The following is a 23,780-nucleotide window of genomic DNA, read 5'->3' on the forward strand; positions in this document are numbered from 1 at the left end:
ACCTTGTAATCACTCCTTGTGGTGCTAACCTTCCCTGCATGTGCAGCAACCTAACAGTGCTTCAGAGGATTAGCTGGAAGGAGGTCATATTTAGCTTTGGGGTGTGGGGGGCAGACACAAGAGAGACCCTTGGGATTCAGCTCCTCTGGGGCAAGCCAGAAAAGCAACCACCTCATGGGATGAAGGACATTCCCTGGCCTTGGTAAATGGACCAGGAATATCCTCAGTCCTGTAGGGATGTCTCCTCTGAGAGCTTAGACAACACACAAGGAGCAACAGGACATTTTGTGCTTGAGATGCGTATGTTACTTCTAGGTACTCCTGTGTCTTATTTCACCATTGCCCATAGACAACTTCTGTTCCTCAGCAAGTGCAGTTCCCACCAGTTTTCAGGCATATTATCCACCGCTTGGCACCCAGTAAGAAGACAGACCTCTCTTCTTCCACTCTCAGAAGGCAGAAAGTGCTAGAGTGGCCTTGCTTACCTCTGGGGAGGGGAACTGGGATTTATTTCCATCAACTGGGGCAACCAAGAGCATGTCCTGCAGGATCGTCGTCATGTGCTGAGCCATGACCTTCTGCTGATCGACACTGCAGTGGTTCTCCAGGGAGATGATGACAGGGTATGGTGAGGTCTACAACAAGACGGTAACATACATCATCAGTGAACCCTGTAATTTCACCAGTCTATAGCAATTGATATAAAGCCCAGTGCTGTTTTGTCTGGAAATGAGTGTTTCAACAGTAGGGTCTAGTATTCTGCTAAAATGAGCATTTGTTAAAAATGGACAAATTTAACTATGCAGTAGCTACTCAGATCTCTGCTGGCACCTTCCAGAGATGATGATCCAATGGACAGGGCACCAGGCTGGGTCAGGGTGCCTCCCACAGACTTACTGGGGCCCTTTGATGAGGCTCCCTGTGCCTCCATTCTCCACTGGCACTGTGGGCCAGAGCACCTTCCTACCTCAGAGGAAGGACTAGGAAGGGAGGCTTTGAAATCACTGTTTGCTCAAATCCTTAGGTGACTTGAATCCTTCTCCCATTCATGCACAGGCCTGATCTGGTTCCCTGTGGCCCCTGCTAGTCATTTTGTGTGCTGAAGGCATTGTTGTTGTCACTGCTTTAAAACCCCAAAGGAAACTTGATACTAATTCTCAAGTGCACTGAAGGAAAATAGGAGAAAGCCCAGTGAGCCTGGACAGACCCAAGGTTTTTAAAGGCTGCTGGCCCAACACTGCCATACAAGACTCTAGGCCTGCTCATTTCCTTTCAAAGCAGATTGGAAGCAGTCCTTCGCATCAGTCCCTCCAAAACACATGCACATGGGTTCCTCTAAACTCGGAACGGACCCAGAGACATCAAAGCCAACAAATCATGAGCTTGTTTGCATTTCCCACCAGGTACACTCAAGATATTGGGCATTATTTTCATTGCAGTGGGGTCCAGGATGCTGGTATAGATCCAAACTCATCCTCAGATAGGGTGCCTGTCCAGCAACTCCCAGGAATGGATCTCTGCAGAAAGCAGAACATGGATGCCCAGACAGAAGGACACGTCTTGTACCCATGAGAAATGCTAAGATGAAGTCTTCATTGTTTATGCTCTCTGCTGGGAGGGCAGAGACCTACGATCAGTCTTGGACTGTGCAATATGAGAAATCTTAGAGGGTCCCTCATCCTTACTTTGAAAGCATAGTTCTTGATGGCCTTAATGACATCGCTGAAGAGGATCTTGGAGGTGAGAGTGTAGCCATGATAAATGATGGGCTCTGAGTTAGGGCCATCCCAGCAATCCAGTTCCACACAGCGGCAGCCTTTGGTGAGGGCTCTGGAAACAAAGAATGGACCTGGTTGGGTACTAAACCTTCTGCTCCATCTCAAAATGAGTGTGCGTGATGCACAGGAAGGTTGACAGGAAGTTAGGGGAGCAAGGGAGAAAAGAGGAGCTTGGAAAAACAGGAAAGCAGATGGAGAAAGGATGGGATCAGAAGGGCTCAGAGGTTGAGCAAGGAAAGCACAGTGGGATCTGAGAAAGGAGGCAGTGAAAATCCAAGGTAAGAGTTATCCAAAGAAGACATAGCAAGTGTCAGATAAGAAAGGACACTCATGACTGTGCCCCAAGTCTTTTCCTAAAGATGGCGAAGAGCAGAGAAAATCAAGAGTGCTGCATTGGAAGAGACAGTAAGACAGTCAGCCTTAGAAGTCAAGTCACAAAGTGTTGATGATGCAACTTCTTCATCTAGATCTGACAAGACATGAGAGATGAATCCTCAGAGCTGTCAGGGAGGGAGCTGTGGGAGCTCCATCATAGCTGGGGAGACTGCTGAGGGCCAGTTTTCTAAACTGAATCTACAGACTGAATTTCCACCTGCAAATCCCACCTCTACATACCCATACTTTCATTTTAACTTACTCTAAAATGTAGGTTCCCCCTGTACAAACTTGTATTGTCTAGGAGGTGATTTTGTCTCCTTTACAGTAACTCCCTATATGTTTCAGATAACACAACTCCTTTAACTCATTGCAATAAGAATCATAGAATCATAGGCTTGTAGAATTATAGAATCACAGAACCATAGAATGGTTTGGGTTGGAAAGGACCTTAGAGATCATCTAGTTCCAACCCCCCTGCCACAGGCAGGGACATCTGCCACCTGCCCAGGTTGCTCCAAGCCCCATCCAGTCTGGCCTTGGACGCTGCCAGGGATGGGGCAGCCACAGCTGCTCTGGGCAGCCTGTTCCAGAAACATGGGATGTTTGGGTTTTTTTAACAGCCAAAACATAATAATTCTGTTATTTTAAGCTACTGTAAGAGGAATTCAAATAGCTACTGAAAAGCAACTTGTGCCAGATTTCACTCTCTACTCTTGAGGTTGTGACTCAAGACAGCCATTGTTCCCTGAGAATCAGATAAGTAATAAACAAAGAACTGTAGTCACTGGCTTGCTTATAAGGAAATACTGTCTCACTTAATAAAAGTACAGGTCATAGCAGAAATAATGTAAGATGGCTGTGCAAATTAGTAAAGGCCAGTGCAAACATCTAGCCATGAGACATCAGACAGCATTTGTTGTTAAAGGCAGAATTAGGCAACACGTGATTGATTTTCTGTCCAGGGACACTGCGGGAGTATCTGAGCTGCTAAAGAGGGACCAGGCATGAGTTTCCTGATCATCCACACTGCTTCATTAGCTCACATCCCACCTCTTTTTTAGGACTGATCCAGCTAGGTCTCTCCAAAATAAACCCCACCATGGCTCTAGGGATAGTCCATGCCAGGGGCAACTCTCCAAAAGCAGTCCAGATTGTAAACATCATGACAGTATGCATCATTTTGGCTCCTTCCAGTACCTACAGAGTCCTGCAGCTCTATCCCAGAAATCTTCACTCACTGTAAGCTCCTTGCACTCTCTCAAGCCATATTCAGAGGAATGCAACATACCCCCTCAGCATCATGCTTTGAAAATGCCATGCTAGAGGGCTGGAATTCAGCCTCCACATGATGGCGGATATTTTAAACTACTCCCAAACATAGTAATTATACATCTTACAGTTGGGTGGACCCCACATGGGCCCAGCAGAGACCCAGGTCAAAGTACTATGAAAAGGGGGGGCATGGCCAGCCTGGTTTAGAAACAGCTCATCCTAATGTGAACATGGGCCAGTCCACATCACCTGGTCTTGGGGTGGGAGATTGCTTCTTGGTCCTCTCACATCTAGCGGTATAGAGGCACCCTATGTCTTCTGTCAGACAGAGGTCAACCTCTCACACATGTATAAACACACACACACATACTTTACCTGATATAGGCTTCTGTGCTGCTCGGACCTGTGAGCTGGTCTTCCATTAGATAGGTATTGTGTGAGGATGACACCAAGTAGTGACTGAGAGGTTGAGTCATGTCCTGGTAAACTTTACGGTGGGAGGAGTTGAATATATTCCCATCATCGGACAGCAGGTACATCAGGAAACCATCTTTGGTCATGGCGTTACCCCTCTTGGCTGCCAGATAAATAGATAGAAACCCCATACTGAAAATCTGACCCCACCAGCTTGTGCCATCCTCTTCACCATGATGCCTGCTGCTCTACAAAGGCAAAACATGCTCCCTAGGCGTTCAGCTAATAGTAAAGATACTGATGTTGTTTAGACAATGATGACAGCTTTATCTGCCTGAAAGTGCTTTTAAAACCCCTTCACAAGCATGGGTTTTTATGACACTTATTGTCCTTGATAACACCTTATAAGTGTCAAAGACAGCCCTTACCTCCCCTGTCTCTAGAGATCTACAGTATAAAAATCTCCATTCGAGCACTTCAAGCTTCCTTCATGGCAACACAGAGAAGCTTTCAGATGTCTAAACACAGCCAGATAAATCCTGTCTAGATTATCCAATGAATACATGATTTGGAAAGAGTAAATGCAAAATTACCAAACTTTGGGGAGAAACTGAGATCTCCCCAGCTTGAGAAAGTAAGTTAGATCCCAAGTCTGACATCTGCAAAGCACCATCCCTCTCCTGAAGGACAGCAGATCCTTCACCAGGATAGTGCCAAACCAGTCTGTGGTGCTGCATTCGTTCCTTGAACATGTCTCCGAGGTGCTCCAGACTGACAATTCACTTAACTTCCGAGCAGAAAGACAGTTCTGTGATTGCTCTCCTGAACAGCTGCCACCTTTTTGGCCCTCTAGTCAGAGATCTCACCACCTGATGGCTTTTCAAGTGCCCACATTCAAAAACATCTGCCTCCATTCCTGCTTCTGGAAAACAGAAATGTTGCTACATTCTTAACCCTGCAAAGCCACATGAGGTCTTGGCATCTGAATAAGCCACCAGAGCCTTTCCCTTAGGAATTGCATCACCCTCTAGCCAACTCTATTGCAACCCCTCTCCCACTGCTCACTGTAACCAAGCCAAAATTGAAGAGAAATATTTCCCAGGCTCTCCTGTGCCTCCTCTCCTACAGCTGCTAATGTTGCCTTAGAAGACTGGTGTTTTAGAAGCAGCTCTAAGGAGAAAATGACACACAAGACTGCAGAAGAAAGCAGCAGCAAAGCAATTCATAGTTCATCAAGAAAGCAAGATTTTGAACCAAACCAGCTAGGGTTTCCAACCTACCTCTTTCGTTGGGCTCATATCTCTGAATTAAGGCAGGGGCAGCAACAACGGCATCTTCTTCTTGCTGCGTCTCATAGAGGAACCTCACCAGGTTTTGGCAGGACATGAACCCTCCTGCATCTGAGTATTTTTGGAAGATCTTGTCTATTTCCTTCCTCTCTGTTAGTATCTTGTAAAATTCCTCTATCTCATCATCCTCCAGAGCCTCTGTTTTGGACTTGTCACAGTGCTGTAAACGTAGAGGGGAGAAGGAGTGAAAACCTTCTTTCCTTCTGGCATATGCCAGCCGTAATCTGCACCAGGGCTACACAACGCAGAACACAAAATAATTGGAAACAGTTACTGGCCAATGAACAAGAAGCACTTGTTCAATGACAATGGCTTTCATTGACAAGGCCAACAGTCACATAACAGTTACAATTATTACTATTTACTCATATTATCACTGTGCTGAAAAGTACCAGGCATGCCTTGAGCTCCACTGCACTGTGTACTGTGCAAACCATAAGTTCATCAATCTAAATACAAATCAAGGCTCAAGAGAAATGTAACTCTTGATCTCAACAGGAGGAGGAATATAGGGAAACAATTAACTTGATGCATCTTAAACTACTGATAGAGACTGTGGCCTAAAATCCAGTAAGGCGTTCTCCTTGACCTTAGTGGGTCTGAGCTCAGGCCTCAAGAGACTGTCAAGGCTAGTAGTAGGGCTAGTTGCAAAGATGGCATCAAAACCAACTTGAAAAAACTGCTAAACATGTACATATTTAGGTATGAAAAAAATCCCTCTTTCCATGGAAATTTTCCATTCTTATCCAAAACCCAGTAAGTAATAAAATCTCCACAAAATTTCAAAGCAGGTGTCTTCTCAAGGAGCTGCAATTCACATTCTTCATGCCCCCATGTTCCTCTGTAGTTTGAACTATTCCAGTAGATAACAGCTCCGACAGAGCATGACAGTCAAAGACTTGACTGACCATGAAAGATTAGGAGTTTAAGATATGCAGGTTAGTATCTCCATGAAGGACAACAGCTTTTCCAACAACAAATACTTCCAGTTTATTTAAAATATTCCCGGTTCAATTTTTCATCAGAAATTACAGTCTTTCTATGGCAAATCCTGATAATAATTCTGTTGTTTTTTTCCTAGCAGAATTCTTCATGAAGAGGTGAACAACTATTTTTCAGTCATCTCTGGGATATAAATCTCTGCATTAAATATGGACTGAGAAAAATAAGCTGAGATGGAAAACAAGAACCTATCCCAGAAGAATCACTTATTGCAGGGAGCATTATATCGCTTCCAAGTGGTTTTCCCTGCAAATTTCAGCAGTCAACTTACTTCTAGTTAATGCCTTGTTGTTATGATTTTCTCAATATCTAAAGCAGACAAACAGACCCTTAATAGTGGTGTCCCAATCACACATAGCTCACTCACATATTTCAGGTAAGTCTGAAAAACACCGTTTTTTGCATGGATGCCAAAACCCCTGCAGGACAAGTTTTTGGCCTAAAAACTTCTCCTCTTCAGGCCTGAACTTGGAATGGCAAGTGTGGTCCAGGTCACTCAGAGGAGACCATTGTGCATTTCATTTCACCCTCGCTACTATCAGTTACTACAACTTAGCTGACAGATGGTAACTTCTCAAACCAGAGGAATTAAATTGTTTTCCCTCTTTGATCTCCTATGATAGACAGAGCCATTGTCCTAGGTTTTATGACCAAAATGTATGTCTCAGTTTAACCAGTCATCATACCAATCTCAGCCTAATCTCAGCTAATGATCTCATTGATAACCATGGTGGCTTTGGCAGTGCTCCAAGTGAATGACAATGAGGGACTTTCATCCGCTGCCAATCCTCCACTAGAGTCCTTCACTATCTGTTTAAGGTGCACATATAAAACCAAACAAAATTATCACGATGTGCAGCATTTCACAAACTGAACCGGTAGCAAAAAGTTCAACTTGTCCTGACTTCAGAATCCGCTGGGTAGAAGCATACTCCAGGACAGATCAGATGCATGGTATAAAAGTGAGTTCCTTCTGCTTGGGCTACAAGAGCTCCAAATTAGAAAGAAGATCTCAACCCAAAATACTGTGATTTATCTCACTTGTATGGATCATGAACCATGAGTCCTGAATGAACCTTGGCCTGCCAGAAAAAGTCAGAACCTTTCTGATGCACCAGAATGAATATTCAGGTTGAAAAGATGTGAGCAATTAGAGGAGCTTCGTGCAGTTTCTGGTTGCATTGCATATGTCTTACTCAGGTATGCCTAAAACCTAGATGTGGACACAGAATTATGTGATGAAAAGCAGTAATAATGTAAGAACATGCCCTGTAGCACTCTCCTGAATCCTTGATCACCCGTGCTTCCTGTGACTAAATGAAGAAAAACTCACTAAGACAGAAAAGATCACCCTTTTAATATGCTGTAATGTCTCTCGGTCCATCTAACTTTAGGCAGTATGTAAACTGAAAATGTAATTGCTTTAGGAGCAAGACAGACCCTTCCTGGAGGCAATTCAGCCCACAAGGGATCTGGAAGAGCCTCTCTTTCCAGTGGCTATATAGGAAACTTACAACAATTACATGCCTAATGAGGGTACTTTAACTAGCTGCCTGCGTTTAGATGGGTTGAATCAAGGTTTAGAAATTACTTGGAGTCCTTCAACAAAAAGGGAATTTAACTTCATCAAGTTTCCACTCCTAGAGCTCCGTTGTAACTATTGCAATAGCAAGAGTTTCATTAATGAAGAGGAGACTGCATCTCTAAAAAAAAGGGGTATCTTTTCAGGGTTTTGATGTTTGAAGATGTAGAGAGTGATTCAGCTGATGAATGTGAGATGTATCCTTTAGGATGAGGTGAATCACACCCCGATCTCCATTATTGGCCTGACCTACACAAACAGCAAAGGAAGTGTAAGTGTTGGTGACTACTTCCAATGTAGAAGTCTGCACTGGAGGCACCTAACTCAGAGGAATCCAAGCCCTATTGCTATTCTTCCAGGGTCTTCCTGAGCAGGGAATGAAGCACAGGATATGCCAGTCAGAGCAGGCAATACATTTGGAAGATTTTGCTGAAATTCTTTAAGATCTGCTGATGACCTTCCCCCAGTTCTTGCAGAGTTACCAGGGAAAGAGAGACCTCTGTAAAGCAAGGATTAGGAAAATTGTATCTCCTCTGGGGGAAGGTCCTAGGGAGATCTTGCCAACCTTCCTGCTATCTGCTTACAGGAAGGAGCAGGAGAACTATTGCCCGGTGCCCAAAACCACCCACATGTTTACTGCTGATCAGAAAAAGCATTTCTGAAACTGCACACCCATGAATTCAAATCCTGCTTCAGACAGGATGGAATCTGGAAATTATCCAGATGTTTTATCTCACCTCAGCAAGAAGGCTTCTTTAGAGAGAAACTAAAAGCTCTACAACTGAGAAATTTTCATCCCTTTCTAATCTTCTGATAAGCTCAGCCAGCAAGCCGAATCTTGCGAATTTAGAAGTGTATGTCCCTGACCAGATTAAATATGCCTTGGGTTATTAAATCAACCAGGCTGGTTCAGGCTTGGGTGCAATGTTACACATCTATCATGAATCTGGGTGGGGTTTTTCCTCCAGTTTGATTTCTTTTTGTTTATAACTGTCACTTGGCATGCCCCACCTCTGAGAAGGTGAGGAACTGGGTTCATAATTGTAACAAAACCACTTTCAGGCAGACTCAGGCATTGACATGTGGTTATGGCATGCAGAACTCCTGAAACACCTGGGACTCAAACTGCACTTGAACTTAGCTTTTCCCTTTTTCTCACATTACCTATGTTTGCATTACATCTTCTATGAATCCTGGCAAAATTAGGCATCAATGGTAAAGAAAGATCTTAACACACCTTCATCAAAGCATTGTGCTGACCTAAGTTGTTAGTGGGGATCTGCTGAGCACCAAAAACCAAGAGTGCTTCCTTGGTACAAGAAAAGATGCTAGGAGTTCACTTTAGCTTAGGTCTCCCACCAAAGCTGAAAGCTGTGGGAGACCTTGACCTGAGCCAACAGCAAATATTTTACTGGCTTGTTCTTATTACCTGGAAAATTTTCTTGGCATGATAGTCATCAACTTCAATGTTTACTTCTTTCAGGAAGTTCTTGAGCTCTTTCAAGCTCATCTTGTTGTCTTTGTTTTTATCAGCTTTCCGCAGGCAGGTATGAATCCAGCTGTGGGATGATGTAAGGAAATCTTTACAGGTCAGTGCCTAGCCTAAATACCACCCTTCTGCTGCCCATGGCAGGAGGAAAATCCTCTTCTGAAGACTCTGAACCACCTCTCCAGCTGCTGTAAATCAGCATGCTACCACTGAACAGCTTACATCATCTCACCTTCTGCTCTGAAAGAGCAAAACGGTGCTTTGGCAGAAGCAAAATGCACTGTAATACAAGCAATTGTGACCCAGGAGAAGCTTTTTGCCATCTGGCCAAGGCTGGATCTGCTCTCTTTACCCTGTAGGAGTTTCTGGCCACAGCTAGAAACAGTCTGATTTCTCTTTTATGACATTCTGCTCCAGATGTATAAAGGGGATAGAGGAAGGATGAAAAGCTCCCAAGTGGAGCTTGGTAAACTCACTGATTTGCCCATATTCGGTATATCAAGGTAAACACTGAACAGAAATTCTCCAAAAACAATCATTAATTTTTTGACTCACCTTCAGCTTCTGTATTTCTTTAGGGATTTCTTCATATATGCCTTAAGAGCTTTGTTGTGAGCAGAATAAAACCCAACTTCGTAGGTCTTGGCTTCCCCTCATGAAACGCACAGGGTCTATTACTGTATCATACTGTGGTGATAGTTCCTAAGAGTCTGGTTTATAGTAACTTCAATATATATATGGATCTGGAGTGTTTACTACAAAAATGAGCTTTTTAATGTGATTCCAGATAATCTGGACTGGATCTCCCATGTTCTTTCAGTCTCTTGGGAAAATAATGCTAGACAGTTGAGATACCTTGCAGTTTGAAACCAAAAAAAAATAATGCTTTTTGCATCATGAACTGCCTCTCTCTAATTTGCTTTACTGTCAAATAAGAAAGATCATCCAGAAAAATCTCCTATTTTTCAATAGAAAAATTATCAAAGTACCAGTTTGATCTCCACAAATGCAACCTTTGACATCTTGCATAGAAAGCATTGCTTCAAACTCATTCTAAAAAAATATCTTTAAAAAATGCCCAATCTGGATGTTAAGCAGAGTAAATCTCAACGTTAGGAAATACCAGCTGAGGCATGTAATAACAGAACATTTTAACTAGCCCTTTGAAAATAACCCCCAAAAAGGGCATTAACTGACAGGCTTAGGGGCTGTAGACATAACCCTGAAAGAGATTATTCACCACACCTACCACTACACCCAAATATTTCCGAATTATGACTGTGGAGATACGTGTAAGCTGTTTGTAAGTATTGTTTGTCTCATGGAAAGTTGAACTTTCTGTCTTTAAAAATCTTGGCAGGTGCTAAGCAATGACCTCACACTGCATCCATCTTAGCCGGGTAATACTAATATTCCCCTTCTTTAGACAGGGAAACCAAAATAAAAAGAGGCTACATTTCCCCAGCTCCCAGGGACACTCTAAAGCCTTGAACCAGGGTCTGGCTTGGACTGATTCTCCCCAGAAAATGAAGTTTGGGTCCAGAAGCTCCCATGTGCAGAGAATGCTCTGCTGGGAGCACAATACCATCCATCCCGGGGTAGAGAACACCCCCTCCACCAGCTGTGCTCCAAAGAGCGTCTGCTTAGCATGTCAACATGGTGCCAATAGTAGTGCCACCCATTCATACCTGACCCCTGCACTTCAGCTCCCCTTCACAGCCTTCCCTAAAAATAACAGGCGGGAGTAACATGCAACTCTAGAGAGCCAAGAGGCAATCTAGTCTGTCACGGCCAGAGATGAGTAGCACAGTTGGATAACTGTGTGTAGAAACTACTCTTTTTGCTCTAACCACTGTAAAAACACACCTGTTTTTTAAAAGTGCAGTCATTTCCGCTGATCATGAGCACCCAGAGGTCATGCACATACCCAAAGGCAACTCTGGAAGGCAACATATGGGCAGTAAATGCATCTGCAAAAGAATACGCCGGGGTTCTGCCTGTGAAAGGAGGGTGCTTTCCTGTTATAATCCTTCCAGGGAGGCTGAGCAATGCGGGAGGGAAATCAGGGAGCCCATGAAGAGCACAGGCACACAGTGGGCCCTCTCCCCGCAAGGGTAAGCAGCAAAAAGAAAAAAAGGAGACTACAAACAACTGGGGCCTCAGCCTGCTGTTTCAGCAAGCAGCAGTGACCAGTCCCCAAAACACCCAAACTCCCCATGCATCTGGCTCCCCTCAGGTTTAAGACAGCTTAGCAGAGCTGGATGAACCAATTCTTCTCCTCCAATACAAACAGCATTTTGCAGCCCTGGTTGTGGGTCTTCCTTTCACCTAACGCACCTATTTGGACTTGGGTGGACTAGGAAAAAGCTGTTCCCATTCCTGTGTACATCCAGAGAGAGCCTGCTTCCTTGCCTCTTGTTTTTAAAGGATCTTCCAGCTCCAGGGCTACCAGCTTTCTATTAGAAACCAAAGAGAGATGACTGAAACTATCTGGCAGATATCCCATGAATGTGCTCAGAACAGAAACACTGTAAAACTTCTGGTAAGTGCTTCCCAATCCAAATAAAAGCTCATACATAAATCCCAGAATCGAAGCAGACAGTGCCACACTACTCAAATGAAAAGTCCCTTGTATTTTCTGGTCTAAAGGCTTCCCTGAACAAATACCTGCAATATTTGCTAAATAATCTATGCCAGTTTATTGCAGAGTTGAATCAGAGGCTTAATAAAACAGTACTGTATGTACAAGAACACCAGAAGTACTCACCAAGCATGTGGGAGTTTTATCTTTGTAGGCATACAGGACTGGAAAGGACACATAAGACACTAAATCGAGTCCCTTGCTACCACAGGCAACTCCGTCATATTATAAACTGAACAAACCCCATCTGAAACTAGCAAAATTTTTGCTTTCAATACTTGTTTTCAAAATCTTGCACATTCCTTACTTGCTTTGCAAGGTTTTGGAGGCTGGAAAAGATACATTGCAAGGCATTCTCTGGCCATGGGGACAGGCAGGGGACCCAAAACTTCTCATCTACTGACTTTTCTTCCGTGCTTACAGATGTGGAGAACACTTCTGAGGTTTAAAGAAGATCTGAGTAAGCCCACGCTGCCAAGCAAACCCAGTGAAGACAGACTAAATTTAAAATCCCAGGCTTTAATTAAACATCATCAAATTTCAAATGAGAAATCATGCTGTTCTGTAATTCCAGGTTACGTTAAACGGTCTGAGACAATCCCAGATTGGAAGCCAGCACTGCACAGTAATTACTCTTCCAGAAATACGGCTTGCCTACCCACCCTATTTAGCTTCGATTCTGCTTTCCAAAGACAGAGAGGCACTTTTCCACACTGGAAATTTACAGCCTTCTTCCCTTGTAAATGTCATTGTTATTTTTCCCCCCTTAGCAATTTTATCTCTTCTTACGGGGAAGTTTTTCAGCAATAGATTCAATTTGACACACTCCAGGGACAACTTTCTGTAGTCCAGATTTTCTCCACACACTGTGGGGTGGGGGAAGCCTTCACATTGAAAAGTAAGACTGCCAGGCTGCAACATTTCCAATAACACCAAAGTTTCAAGATTTCAACTTGTCTAGGGACTGCTCCCTTCCACCATGGACACACAACTGGTAACACTCCTGAGGAATGACCTTACAGCCCAGAGCTTGAAAAACCATCTAAGACACTCATAGTGCAGGAGATAAACACAGCATCCCATGCACATCAGAACCAATGGAGCCTGATTCCTTTAAATGAGCAGCACTATTGTTGTGCAAGAGCTTATTAGACTTCAGAGAATTCACAGAAGAGTAAAGCCTGATGAAAGATCATCATTTATGGGCCACCTCCATCATCAGTACGTTATTACCCAGCAGGGAATCCACGTGGAGTGAAGCCTTCACTGAGGGTGAGACTCCCTGGTGCCTGCTCAGGCTCAGACTCCAGCTTTGTGATTTCCCTTAGCTAAGGATTTTGTATCTCCCCTCCTCTCCACAGACACTTTGATGTTGAACAAGGCATGAAGCTTACACCACCTTCCCTCACTGACAGCACTATCCAGTTTCCTCTCTGATAGCTGGATGGCTGTCTTTCTGGAGCTTAAAGGAACTTAATATTTTATGACTGCTGAGGCTCTGTCAAATCAAGGTGAAATCAGCCAACAGGTTCATATGTCACGGTCAGGGCATCAGACACACAGGAACTGCAGAAAATCCATCAAAACTGCACCCACAGATATTCTCTTTTTATATGGATGTGAGACCTGTGGTCACAAAGCAACTTACGGAGTGAAATGCAGCCCTGGGGAAAATTCCTTGTGAATTCAGAGAGCCAGGATTTCACCCAGTAACTCGCTCACTCCCCATTTCACAACTAATCCACTCTTTTCCTGCTCTGCTACTTTTCCTTTTTGATGTCTGCATTGTCACTACAGCAATTGCAGATTCTTTCAGTGCAAAACTTCCTCCCATGCTGAGGCAAATAAGAAGTAATTTTCACTAAAGTCAGTAGAGCTACCCCAGAATAAATTTGGCAGTCAGAAGAGGAGAATCAGTTCCCTCGCCTTGTATTACTGAGAAACACGATAAACAGTACAGGCTTTTTATGCCTTGCCAAGAAGCGTCTGTCCTGGAGTTTACTGCAATGCAAGTGAAACCAACCCCTGATGAACACAAAAAATAATGATTGTTTTATCTGGAGCCCCCTGAAAGAGGTGATTCTTTGCTTAAGGAGCTATGTTAAGCCTGAATCCATTTTTTCTGGTACCACTGTAAAACAGGGGGGGAAAAGCATTGGAAAACAAGGAGCTTACTTGGGTGCAAAAACAGTGTGAGAGAAAACTTGGTGCCCAGGGCCAATAGGAAAAAAGGGGGTTAGTCTAGTATCTCCACCCACAGAGAAAGACAAGTGCATCTTTGTCTGTGATTAATCACTTTATAAAGCAAAGGATACTGTTGGAGTTTCTGTTTCTGGTTCATGGAGTTGCTGTGGGCTATAATTTTCCCGAGGCCAGAGATCCAGTGGTTGGCATCATCCTCTGAACTTGCAATGAGGTCCAGGTTTTTCCGCTGGTCTTTGAAAATGATGGAAAAGCAGCGATACTCTGGGACATCCTTGGCATATTTTTCCATACCTTCTGTTTTATGACCTGACCTCACATCCCGAATATCTTCAATGGAGACTGTGGAAAGAAAGCAGAGCCTGCTGTCAGCAGGGGTTCAGTCAGCCTTATCTCTACTCAGTGAGGGATATTAAGAAATTACTCTCTCTCCTTCTCCTGCAGCCTCTGAGGGATTCCCTCCCCTTTTCCCCCTTCCACAAACTTTGGTACTAAATAAAGTTCAAATCTAGAGGAGCAGAAAGAGCAGGAAAATAATAATAATTTTTAAAAAAACTACCACAATTCTTTCCCCGTGTGCTTTATGTACCAAAGAAGCAGAATATGCACTAGATGCCATACAGAGATTATCATGTTTATGAGATAAAATCATTGCCAAGAATTTGGTTCCAGTCCTTGCAACATCCCTGACTTGATCTCTGCCTCCCTGCAAACATCATCTCACAGGAAAATGAGAGATGACTGCAGTAAGAGGAGAGCAGAGACTAAAATAATAATTCTTCAGTTTGCAATAAACATGAGAAGGTATAATTTAAAATCCCATATACTCTTCTCAGTCACATTAGTGCAAATTAGGGAGGCAAAGACCAAAACTTCAGAGCAGTTTGGTGTCACCCATACTCTGTCCTCACCCCTGTCAAGAGTAGACTTGATCGCCTTTGCTGTGAGAAAGCAAAACACTGCTTTCAAGACCATCCTTCCCCATTTCCAACTCTGCCCCTCAGCTAGTGGAAATGAGCCCTGAAGTCACACCAAGTTTGCAAAATGCACACACAAGGCAATCCAGAAGGAGCAGTGCGTTCAAGAGACTATATTATTAAACAAATACAAGTAACAGGGACATCCATACATTGCCCCTGAAAGCATGCAGGTACCCTCAAACTGTGGTGAAATCAAGCAAGCTCCTAGCAGCCTGCACAGCTTCTTTTTGTCTTTCATGGGCCACTTACTACATCTACAAAGGACTGAAAGGGCAGAAACCACTTAATCACATTTGACTGCTGAGAAACTTAACACCAAAGTAGGGATGGCACCTTCACACAATAAATGGCATAAATGTTTGCAAACAGTGTTGGAGTCCATAACTAAGAAAGTCTCATTGCATTTTTCTTGGGTGGGAGACAGGCCAGTTAACATTTTGCAAATATCTACCGATACCATCTCAGGGCACACATAGACAAGGCAATACAGTTGAGATATCCAGCCATCTTCTACAACAAGCTTGCCAAAAACTAAATATAACCACAGGACTTTGAAAAAAGAAAAAAATTAGCTTAACCTCTCCTCTACCTCAAACTGTAAATTACAGGTAAAAATTATTTCCTGTAGTGCAGATGTGTGAGATTGATTTTGTTTGTGCTTATCTTGAAGGAGCTTTGTTGAAAATCAGTATGTAAAATAAGAGTGTAAAATAAGAGAAATTTGCCTTTAAGCATCCATTTTATCAGCTTCTTCATTTAAATTGGTGTAATTTCACCATTAAAGTGCCTGGTTCACTCAAAGTTAACACTGCAGAAAAACACCAGTCAGTATCCACCCTGCACTTTTTAGCTTGGCTGCCCTGGGATCATTCAAAATTCATAAGATGCTCATTAGAGTTTGAAAACTTTCCTTTTTTTCCCAGGGCAGTCATGATACTGCTGGGGGGGGGGGGGGGAAGCCACTCAAAACCACACAAAACTTCAGTCTTCAAAAATCAGTAACTTTCCAAAACCAACACCAGCCATTTGCTTTAAATTCTTACCACATGTTGGGGTGGTCAAACATCTTCCACAGGACCTCGTTGGTTTGGTTCCTATACAAGAACATATCATGAGGACCTTCCTGGAGCTGGCAAAGTTGCTCCCTGACGATTATGAGCAATTATCTTTGTGTGGTCTTTTATTATCACTTCATAAAGGCCAACAGTTGATCAGTCAGAGAGGAGAGGAGGAAAAGGTTGGGTTGGGCTGCTGTGGAATTACATTATCTGGCCAATTAACTGTAGAGTGAAGGTTTATGGTTTTGAGTACTAAAACCATCCTTGAAAGAAAAGGGCTACAATTCTGTGGCAGCTGGGCTGCTAATGGAGAGCCTTGCTGGTGATTCTGTCCGTTAACTAGGGCATTGGGCAAATGATAGTGATTGTGCCTTAGGCAGAACTACACCCTTAATGTAAAGGATGCTCTCATATTTGGACAGATCCAGTTCAGTCCAAAAGTCTGAATTTTAGTTAGGCTCCTTTTATAGCCAATGGGAAAAAAAGAAGCTTTTGGAACACAAATGTTCTGTCCTGTTTAGACAAAAACTTTATGGTAAGATAAATCAGACCTTTAATGCATGGCTGCAGCGGACCCTTGACCAGAAAGGAAGTCCAGCCTGAGCATCTCAGATGCAGACATGATAAGTAGGTGATTCTCCTTCACTCCCGGTCTTTTCTGGTTATGGCATTGCAAGTGGAAGGATCATCCTGTCATTCCTCATCACTTGCCAACTGCTCACCACTGCTTGGCTCATACCAGTTATTGTCCCTTCAGAATGGCTAGCTAGTCTGCTTGTGCAATCAATCCCTAAACTTTGGGTTGGCAAGGACCTAGTGTTTCCAAGACTAGAAAAACTGATGTTAAATATTGGAAATTTAGAAGGGATTCTTTGGAAACCATTACCTGGCAAAGTGAATCCACTGGAAAAGAGAGTTGTGTGGGAGGAAAAAAAGATTGAAAACCTGGGTCTGGAAGGGCTGCCTTGATCTCTTTAGGGTATGCTGAGAAGAGGATGATAGAGGGCACAGAGCTCCTCGATGCAGAAGAGGTACAAGGAAGGCTGAATAACAGCACTGGTGTCTACTATAGTCATGCAAGAGACAAGGAGAGAAACTATCAACACAGGAACTGTTAAAAAAGCAGGGTAAGGGAGGACACTTTTTAAAGCTTTCCATAGCTTGGTCATGTGTACTGCTTTCATCTGTCAATAAAAAAGCTGAAGCCAAAGGAGTTGGCCCAAGCCATCTGCAAATGTTACCTCTTTTCTGGAAAATCTTAACCCAGCATGAGTACATTATCAGCTGCTCCCAGGCAGTGAGTGTACTGTATTAGCAGTCCCAAACTAACTGTGTGCTTAGCTATCTGCAAGGAGAAATCAGAAATAACTGGGGGACAGAGACATTTCACAGCAGAGGAACACTTATAGCAAATACCCATCAATCACGTATCACTGCAACCTTCCTGTTCCTTCCCCAACATGCCACAGTGAGGAGGTAACCACAAGCACAAGAAAATCTGGAAAGTTTGCATCTACTTCTCCTGAGTGTTTACGTCTGCTGAAGAGGTGGTTTGTGTAAAGCCCAAAACGTGAAGCACAAGACAAGGAAGCTTGTGTCCATCCTGGCCTCCAGACATTGAGTCAAACAGGTTACATCCTGGTCAGCCCTCCCAGCTGCTGCAGATGCTGCTCAGCCAGTGCCACAGCCAAAGGCTCCCCACCGACATGAACATACAGCAGCATTCCAGTGAAATATTCCTGTCTGAACTAGTCTCGGGGATATGTTGAGAACTTTGCTTTTTAATTCTCCTTTCAGTTTTCATCACTGGATACTGCCCTTGTGCTCCTCCCTTGGTAATTCTCAGTGCCATGCCCTTCTCCCATTTCACCCGTGGCATTAGCAGGCAGGTATGAGTCAGGCCCGCAGGAGGCCAGTTGTGACAACCGTGATGCTTTCAAGCAACCAACATGCATCTTTTGGGTGTCTCTTTTGGTTTGGATTTCTCTCTTCATGGCTTTCAAGGAACTTGCTGTTACACTTGCAAACTCATCTGCTCATGCAGAAGGAAGACAAACACCTCTCAAAGCAAAACAAAAGCTGTGATTCACACTGGTGTGTCTGTAATCGGACTTGGGAGAGTCTGCAAGTACCCAAGTCCAAAACAGTGACCCACAAAACCTTGCTGAGCAGGTGCAGAGCCTCACCTGTGCCTCTGCCTGACCCAAAAGCTCCCCCATGCCCCAGAAGTTAGTTTCTTCGTTCAAGTGGCCCATGCACAAAAGGGTCCCTCCCCACCTCCCTCCAACAGGACCTGGGCTGGCCTGACCGTCCTCCATGAGGTGCCCTCAAACACACCCCAGTGCAAGGGTTTCAGCCCTACATGCATGTGGGGAGGGGATGGCCATTTGTGTGAGAATCATTCATGAAGGACGCATTAGGGAGAGGGACATAAAGTCAATCTCACCATCACCTTACAAGCTATAACCCCAGAGCTTTCAGGCTTCAGAAGTGCATCCAAGTCACATGTACGCACTATGAGCCATTGAGCAGCCAAAAATACAAGGGCTGAAGAGCCAGAAGGACAAGCCTGGTAAGGTGTCTAATAATCAGTGCACTTATCTGAGACATGAGCCCTTGCCACTGGCCTCTCCATCTCTTCTCCCATCACTGCTCCACAGGTAAAATGTCCAGACTGTGCTGGGAGCACCGACAGTAAAACATTTTGGTAATCCTAAGGAATACAGGGAAAGGAGCAATGGAGGCAGAGAGCAATCACCCTTTGCCTTCCTCCTGTTTGATAGGCAGCCCTCTGAGAGGAGATATTTTGTCAAGTCTTACGGAAAAGAGAGACAACAAGGAACTGAACCCACATATCCCGGAAACCACTGAGCATATGAAGGACGAGGACTGAAAGGTGCTTCCTCCCTCCTTGTGTCTTTGCTGATAAAGTGGGAGAGAAGGGTCAATCTATCGACACTTGGAGGCACTGCCAGCACAGCTGTCCTTGAGCTACTCCTCAGGAAAGAAGGGCAGTTTTTTCACTCTGGGGAAATACTCCTCAGATCCTCTTCCTTCCTTATCCTACCTCCCTGTCATTAAGTAGTGATCTCTGCAATGTGGCATTCAGTCACACTGAATTACTCCATCCCGCTCTAATTGTCTCAGTAAGTCACTTCTGTTTACTGTCAGGAAATGCAGATGAGAAATGTACTCTGCTGTTAATAGCTTGCACCGCATTTGCACACAATACTGCGTGTCTGCAGAGAGATCAGACCTTCAGCAGCTGCAGCTCAGCCAGGCTGGCTTAGCATCTTGTCAAGAACAGACGAAAGCTGCTCCCTGACCCCAGGACTGCCCTGCCAGCCAAGATGACTGCAGCAAGACTACACGGATTGCACAACACGCAGAGCACGTGGGGCAAACTGGCACTACTGGCTGCTTCTCTTTTTGGTTTCACCCCAGAAAAAGCTGTTTAGTTGATTTCAGTTTCACTATAGGTGGCTGAAGCTAACGGCCAAACGCAGTTGGGACCGGGACCTTTATAATCAGCGGGAGCTGGAGCACTGTCAACTTGCTGGACTGGGAATGCCAAAGGCTATCCATCACCCTCATCCCTGAGGGATGCTTTAACATAATGATTCAGGGGTGGGTTTAGCATGAGCCCCACTGTGCTGTGCTTTCTTAGCCCTGACCACACTGCACTTTCATCTCCCTATGCGTGAATTACTGCAGGTCCAAGCTGCTGATTCCTCATCCATTCTCTTCTCCTCTCCCCCTCCACTGATTTGCTCAGCACGTTGTTTTAACTTGAGAGCTGCTGCACGGCAGTCAGTCCTCAGTGCTGGTGTGTGTCACCAGCTGACAACCAGTGATGCAATGCACATGTAATTTCACAGGTTGTTTGGAAATACCTTTTAATATAAAGTCTTTACCCAATCTTTCTGTCTACCCAACACAGCCCAGGGTGTTGATGTAAATAGAGTGATGTCTATTTACATTCCTTCCACACATCACAACCAGGGCCCTGCAAACTATTTCTGAAACTAGTCCCTACTTCCGCCAGTACAGTGCCACTAAATTTGGATCTAAGGCTCTCAACACTTCTGTCTTTGCATTTAACATATGCTATGGAGAATAAGGTCAATATTTGTCAGCACGCTGCCTGTGATGAAAACTGTCACAGCAACGCATGCGGTGGCCTGATTCAAAATTAAATCGAAAAAACAGGCAGCTCTGCATTTGAAATGACTTGTTTTATGGGTTGGTGATTTTGATAAAAACTAATGAGACCCACAGACAGGCAGTTTTATTTTCACAGCTGACTGGTGCCTTGCATAACACATTCACATCAGCAAATATTTTTCCAGGGACAAATATATGTCTGACCATGAAGCAATGATTCCTAAAGAAACTGCCTAACCAGCTTCAGAAGGAAACTGTCAGTGCAGCCAGATGCCTGCCGCGCATATACACGTTGCTGAGAGTTTCTGTTGAGTTTAGGCACTTATCAGGAGCAATTTAAAGTTTTCACTTCTTGACTTGAGCAAGCCCCGAGTAGTATCATGTTTTTTCTGCTCTTCTGCAAGCAAGTTCAGGGCATTAACTCAATGGAGACCACTGTTCATTCTTCCATAAAAATGGTATGGTATGTTCATCGCATGGCATTTTAAGAGCATTCCTAAATTTCACAAGAACTCAAAAATGAAAGAAAACATTTTCTGCTCAACGCTGGTAGTGGGCTATAAACACAAAGCCTTTGTACTACATTTAAATCATGCAAAAATATCCTATAATTGGCTCAGAAGTCAGGGGAACTGGAAGAAATTCTATGCATTTTTATTAGTGAGGATAATTAATCATCACTTCAAAATATCAGTTTCATTACTTTAAATAATAATACAATCATCACTTGCAACATTCAGTTGTGCAACTGAACTCAGTTTAGCTCACCTCTGTAAACTTCCCAAACTGATTCTTTTAACCAAAATACAGGGGAAAAAACCTAACAACAGTGTTTTTTATGTAAAGCTTTTGGCCAGAAATGGAAATATTTCAGCCAAAACTCCTAAATGTCTTTCTTGACTACACTGCTAGTGACTCAACAATGCACCCACAGTGAGTCATCCTTGGTGCAGTGTCTGAAGCTTGCTCACCGCTGTCATGGAATACGTCATCTCCCTGAGTCTCCAGCACAGAAAGAGTGCAGGAGGTAGCAAAGCACCAGCTTTCCCAGGGCTCCACTGTAGCACCTCTAAATCTGAAACAACTCATTCAGTCTTTTCCTTCTGGCTTTGAGTATCCTGCTTCTCCACCAAATGCTCAAAAGGACGTTTCGATGGAAAGTTTTCAACCATCCCTACAAATCCCCAAGTTCATGGAGTTTTACAGGGATTGAGTCTGGCTTAAGTGAGCTCATGCTAGGGATTTCAGGTGGTTTAAGAAAAGACTTTCAAAAATCAATTTCACTGAAAGCAGCACATGCCTTTTTGATCTTTTTTTTACATAGGTGAGACCTGATATTTTACCACAGCTAAACAAGAGACTGTTGCTGACAGGCTGCTGCTCTTTCAACACAAGAACCTCTGCTCTTCCCCCTTTGGCTCTCCTCTCTCCCACCATACTGATGCTCAGGAGTGAACTAGTTTTGATTGAACTATTTACCAGCTCTCTTGCACAAACCTTTTCTTTGCCCTCAAACTGTTAATCCTGCCACTTGAACCCTATTTTCTTAGCCCAGGGAGAATGCTGTCCCATGTGTAAAAGCCTCATGAGCCAAACAAGGATCCACCCTGACCATGGCTCTACACAACATTTAAGATAACAGAGAGCAGCAGTGCGTTTATAGGCCTGGTATGCAGCTCAGATACAGGATGTAGCAGGCTATGGTGAAAAACGGATTTTTAAAGGTGCCTTTGTACAGCTCTTTGTGCCCAGCACTCCTATGCTTCTGCTGGAGCTAACCAGACATACACACAGGGCGTAACACATTTGTTGGAAAACTGATCACGTAAGATGCTTCAAGGGCTTTTGGAAAAAAAAACCTCCACCCTTGGGCCTAAATGGAACACACTGAAAAATAATGGATTATGGACAATAAGGCACAAATGGATTACGTTCTACCTTCGTAGAACCATATTGGCTATCCCTCAAAAAGCCCTGTGGGTAATAGCTATCAACACAGTATTCAATCTAAATTTCCAGTTGTTTAAAATAAAAACAGAGGAAGGTATTGGCTGTACCCTGTGTATCTGATCCAGATAACATCTGTGTCTGTGACAACTCTGATGTGTTGGGTTTTTTTAACTTCAAGCATCTGAGATTTGTCTGTCTAACCTTGGCAGTCCCCAGTTTTATCTACTAGACACCACCACACAATGGTTTACAAATAGCTTTTCTGCATGATTATACGAACAGTAACAGAAATAACAGGAAACTGTCCAAAGAAAAATAAAACTTTTACTCTACCCAGACTTCTCTGAGGTGCCTCCATCTGCTTGCTGTCAGCAATCCTGCAGATAAGATTAGACCTGCTGCTAAAACCTCCCAGTTTCCATTCTGCTCATTCTTTTTCCTTCCTAAAAAAGGCAGCTTATCTGCAGTTTCAGAAAGGCTTTGTACTGGAGGGCAAAAATTACTGTCTGTTAACAAGAAAGGGTGACCCTCTGGAGAGACTCATGTTGAAGTCCCTGATTTTGAGTATCAAATCATGACCTTGCACTCTTCCTCTCATTTGATCACCTCCATACACTGGACCAAATGAGAAGGTAGGTGTAGTGACAGAGCCCTCCATAGGACACAACACTAACCAGGGGTAATCCTCTCTATACCTAAACCCAAAACAGCCTGGTGACGTTAAAAGCTCAAGAAAGAAACTCAATCCCAGTGATCACTCTGAAAACTTGAGAACGGAAGGTCTCAGAGGAGAAAGGCATGGGAAAATACATGTCCTTGGGGTTACGCCTTGGGACTGGGCAGGCACCAGTCCACTCAGTACTCATCTCTCTTGTTGACTTCCAGGTTCAGATGCATCCAGAGCACCTGTTGAAAGCAGCCCTGAGGTGCCCCTCTGAAAGCTTAAGCCACAACTGCGGCACAGCTTCAGACCCTCCCAGAAGCATGTGGGACACAGCCTGCCCCAGCACACTTGGTAGGTCAACCCGGCACCAGGCATGCCTCCGCAGCTAGCCCAGCGTATGGGTGCGAAGCCAGTCCAGCCAGAGCCCTGCCAGAGCCTGCTTTTTCAAAGCAGCAAGGACAAGCTCTGTCTCAGCTGCCTGGTCCCCTTTCCTGCTATCCTGATGACAAAACAGGAATCTTTCTCTGGGGAAAGGTGCGCATGCATGGAGGTGGTACAGTGCACGCAAACGTGGGTGTGAGTCAGTAGGCAGTATCGCTCCACCATCACTTAGCACTGAGGACACTCCCAGGGCACAGCGAGCTCTCCTTCCTGCAGTGGCACTGACTCCGTCTCCAGGAGTGTGGCAACATCGGTTGTGCCCAGTTAGCAAAGTGTATCTTGAGCGCTGTAAATCCACACCCACATAGACACACTCCCAGCCTGCGCCCAACAGCCAGCGCAAAGGATCTGATCTTGCTGCAGGGCTTTTATTACAGCTCAGTATATGAAAGAGTTATAGTTGTGCCAGGTCTCAA

General features: G+C 44.1%; 1 protein-coding gene across 1 annotated transcript in view; it reads right to left on the reverse strand.

The window, feature by feature from the left end:
• PLCD1 (phospholipase C delta 1) overlaps positions 1 to 23,625 on the reverse strand; it is a 39,242-nt gene extending 15,617 nt beyond the window's left edge. Inside the window, exons 1-6 of the mRNA XM_080383012.1 lie at positions 14,221 to 23,625; positions 9,205 to 9,334; positions 5,123 to 5,351; positions 3,804 to 4,005; positions 1,686 to 1,830; positions 486 to 635 (exon numbers count right to left, since the gene is read on the reverse strand). Coding sequence (XP_080239138.1) covers positions 486 to 635; positions 1,686 to 1,830; positions 3,804 to 4,005; positions 5,123 to 5,351; positions 9,205 to 9,334; positions 14,221 to 14,399 — 1,035 coding nt within the window. The 5' untranslated portion in view covers positions 14,400 to 23,625. The remainder of the gene's footprint in view (positions 1 to 485; positions 636 to 1,685; positions 1,831 to 3,803; positions 4,006 to 5,122; positions 5,352 to 9,204; positions 9,335 to 14,220) is intronic.
• Between the last annotated feature and the right edge of the window lie 155 nt (positions 23,626 to 23,780).

The sequence above is a fragment of the Falco punctatus genome (genome assembly GCF_963210335.1).
Source record: "Falco punctatus genome assembly, chromosome: 4".
NCBI lineage: Eukaryota > Metazoa > Chordata > Aves > Falconiformes > Falconidae > Falco > Falco punctatus.